Source organism: Octodon degus, unplaced genomic scaffold, assembly GCF_000260255.1.
Source record: "Octodon degus isolate 3935 unplaced genomic scaffold, OctDeg1.0 scaffold00255, whole genome shotgun sequence".
Lineage (NCBI taxonomy): Eukaryota > Metazoa > Chordata > Mammalia > Rodentia > Octodontidae > Octodon > Octodon degus.
The window spans coordinates 374218-375715 of NW_004524831.1; the positions used below are offsets into that span (position 1 = coordinate 374218).

General features: G+C 48.9%; 1 gene segment (V, D, J or C); it reads right to left on the reverse strand.

The window, feature by feature from the left end:
• Positions 1 to 710: 710 nt before the first annotated feature.
• On the reverse strand, positions 711 to 1173 carry LOC101559806. The segment is given in 2 exon segments: positions 711 to 1030; positions 1110 to 1173. Coding segments are annotated over 2 exon segments (366 nt in total).
• Between the last annotated feature and the right edge of the window lie 325 nt (positions 1174 to 1498).

A 1498-nucleotide genomic window follows, 5' to 3' on the forward strand; every position in this document is an offset into this window, starting at 1 on the left:
TGACGTAAGAAAAAATCAAGAGCTTTTGAGAGTAGAGAGACTGGCAACTCGTAGAAAGTGGAAAAGAAACAAAATGTAATCTGCATGAAGGTTGCTGGGGCAGCCATCTCCCTGAGCAAAAATGCTGCCTGCAGAACAATGACACTTCAGGGGTCTTGAGAAGCTGTTCTCTGTAGCCCTGTCTGTGAGTCGGAATGCACTGCCAGAGCTCCTTCTGTAGGTGTTCATGTGAAAATGAAAGAGATGTCAGAGGAGATTCCAAGGGCCTCCCTGAGAGGCTGGGCACCTTGACTGCAACAAATCATGAGGATGAGGTGTAACAAGAACATTCGGGACAGATGCAAATTAGCATACTTGCAAATTCTGGGCACTTATTGGCTTTCCACATGGAGACACAAAGTGAGGACTGTGGTGGAAGAACCTAGAGCTGAGCTGGTAGATTGGTGAGGAGAAATTAGTTTCCAAGTGAAATGAAAGAGATCTCCATAGACAAGAGTAGTGGAAGGTGAGGCATGATTCCTGTAAATACCTAACTGACAGATTTGAAGGACTGAAGGATGGCAGAATGGGATGGCATGAGTAGGGAGGGTGATACCAGACTGAAAGGACATCCCCAGCCAAACTGTTCCTGAAGCTGGTTTCCAAGCTTGGTGGTCATGGTCGCCCCCTGCTGGTCAAAAGCACACCAGCAGGGAGGTTTATGTCTGAGATCACACTGAGGTTCTCTCACTGTGCCTTGCACAGTAATACATGGCTGTGTCTTCGGTGGTCACAGACTTCAGCTGCAAGGAGAACTGGTTCTTGGCTGTGTCGGCAGTGATAGAGATGCGGCCCTGGAAAGCTGGGCTGTACTCTGTGCTTCCTGCCCAGTACCCCATCCACTGTAGAGCTTTGCCTGGAGGCTGGCGGATCCAACTCCAAGCATAGCTACTGGTTACAGAACCTCCTGTGACTGTGCAGGTGAGGGACAGGGTCTCTCCAGGCTTCACCAGGTTTCGTCCTGACTCACGAAGTGTGAGAGACAGCACACCTGAGGACAAAGGGAGTCATGGTGAGTCCTCTTCCCACACCCAGGTTTCTTAAACTTCTAGAGACCCCAGAACGCTTACCTAGGGGAGCAGCCATCAGGCACAGAAAAGTCCACATTCCCTGCATGTTGCCTGCAGGATGATGACCTCCACAGCAGCTTAGATGGTGACAGGAATTTATTCTGCTTGCACTTGGCCTAATTTGCATATGTGTTTTGAGGTGGAGCATATAGGAGGCTGAGGCAGTGTGACTGTCAGAAGTGCCCAAGATAAGGTATTGTGTAAGGAAGCTGCCTACACTGGCACTGGACATGTGATATTTATCCCTAATGAGGCTGCCTTCTGTTCTGTGACTCAGCCTGGGTCATTGATGCCCTTGATAGACATGTAAAGAAGAGGCTTAAGGATTCCCTGCTGCCTTCTAAGATACCACCAGACCTGAAACTGCAATTTCTAAAGAATTTTTCAGG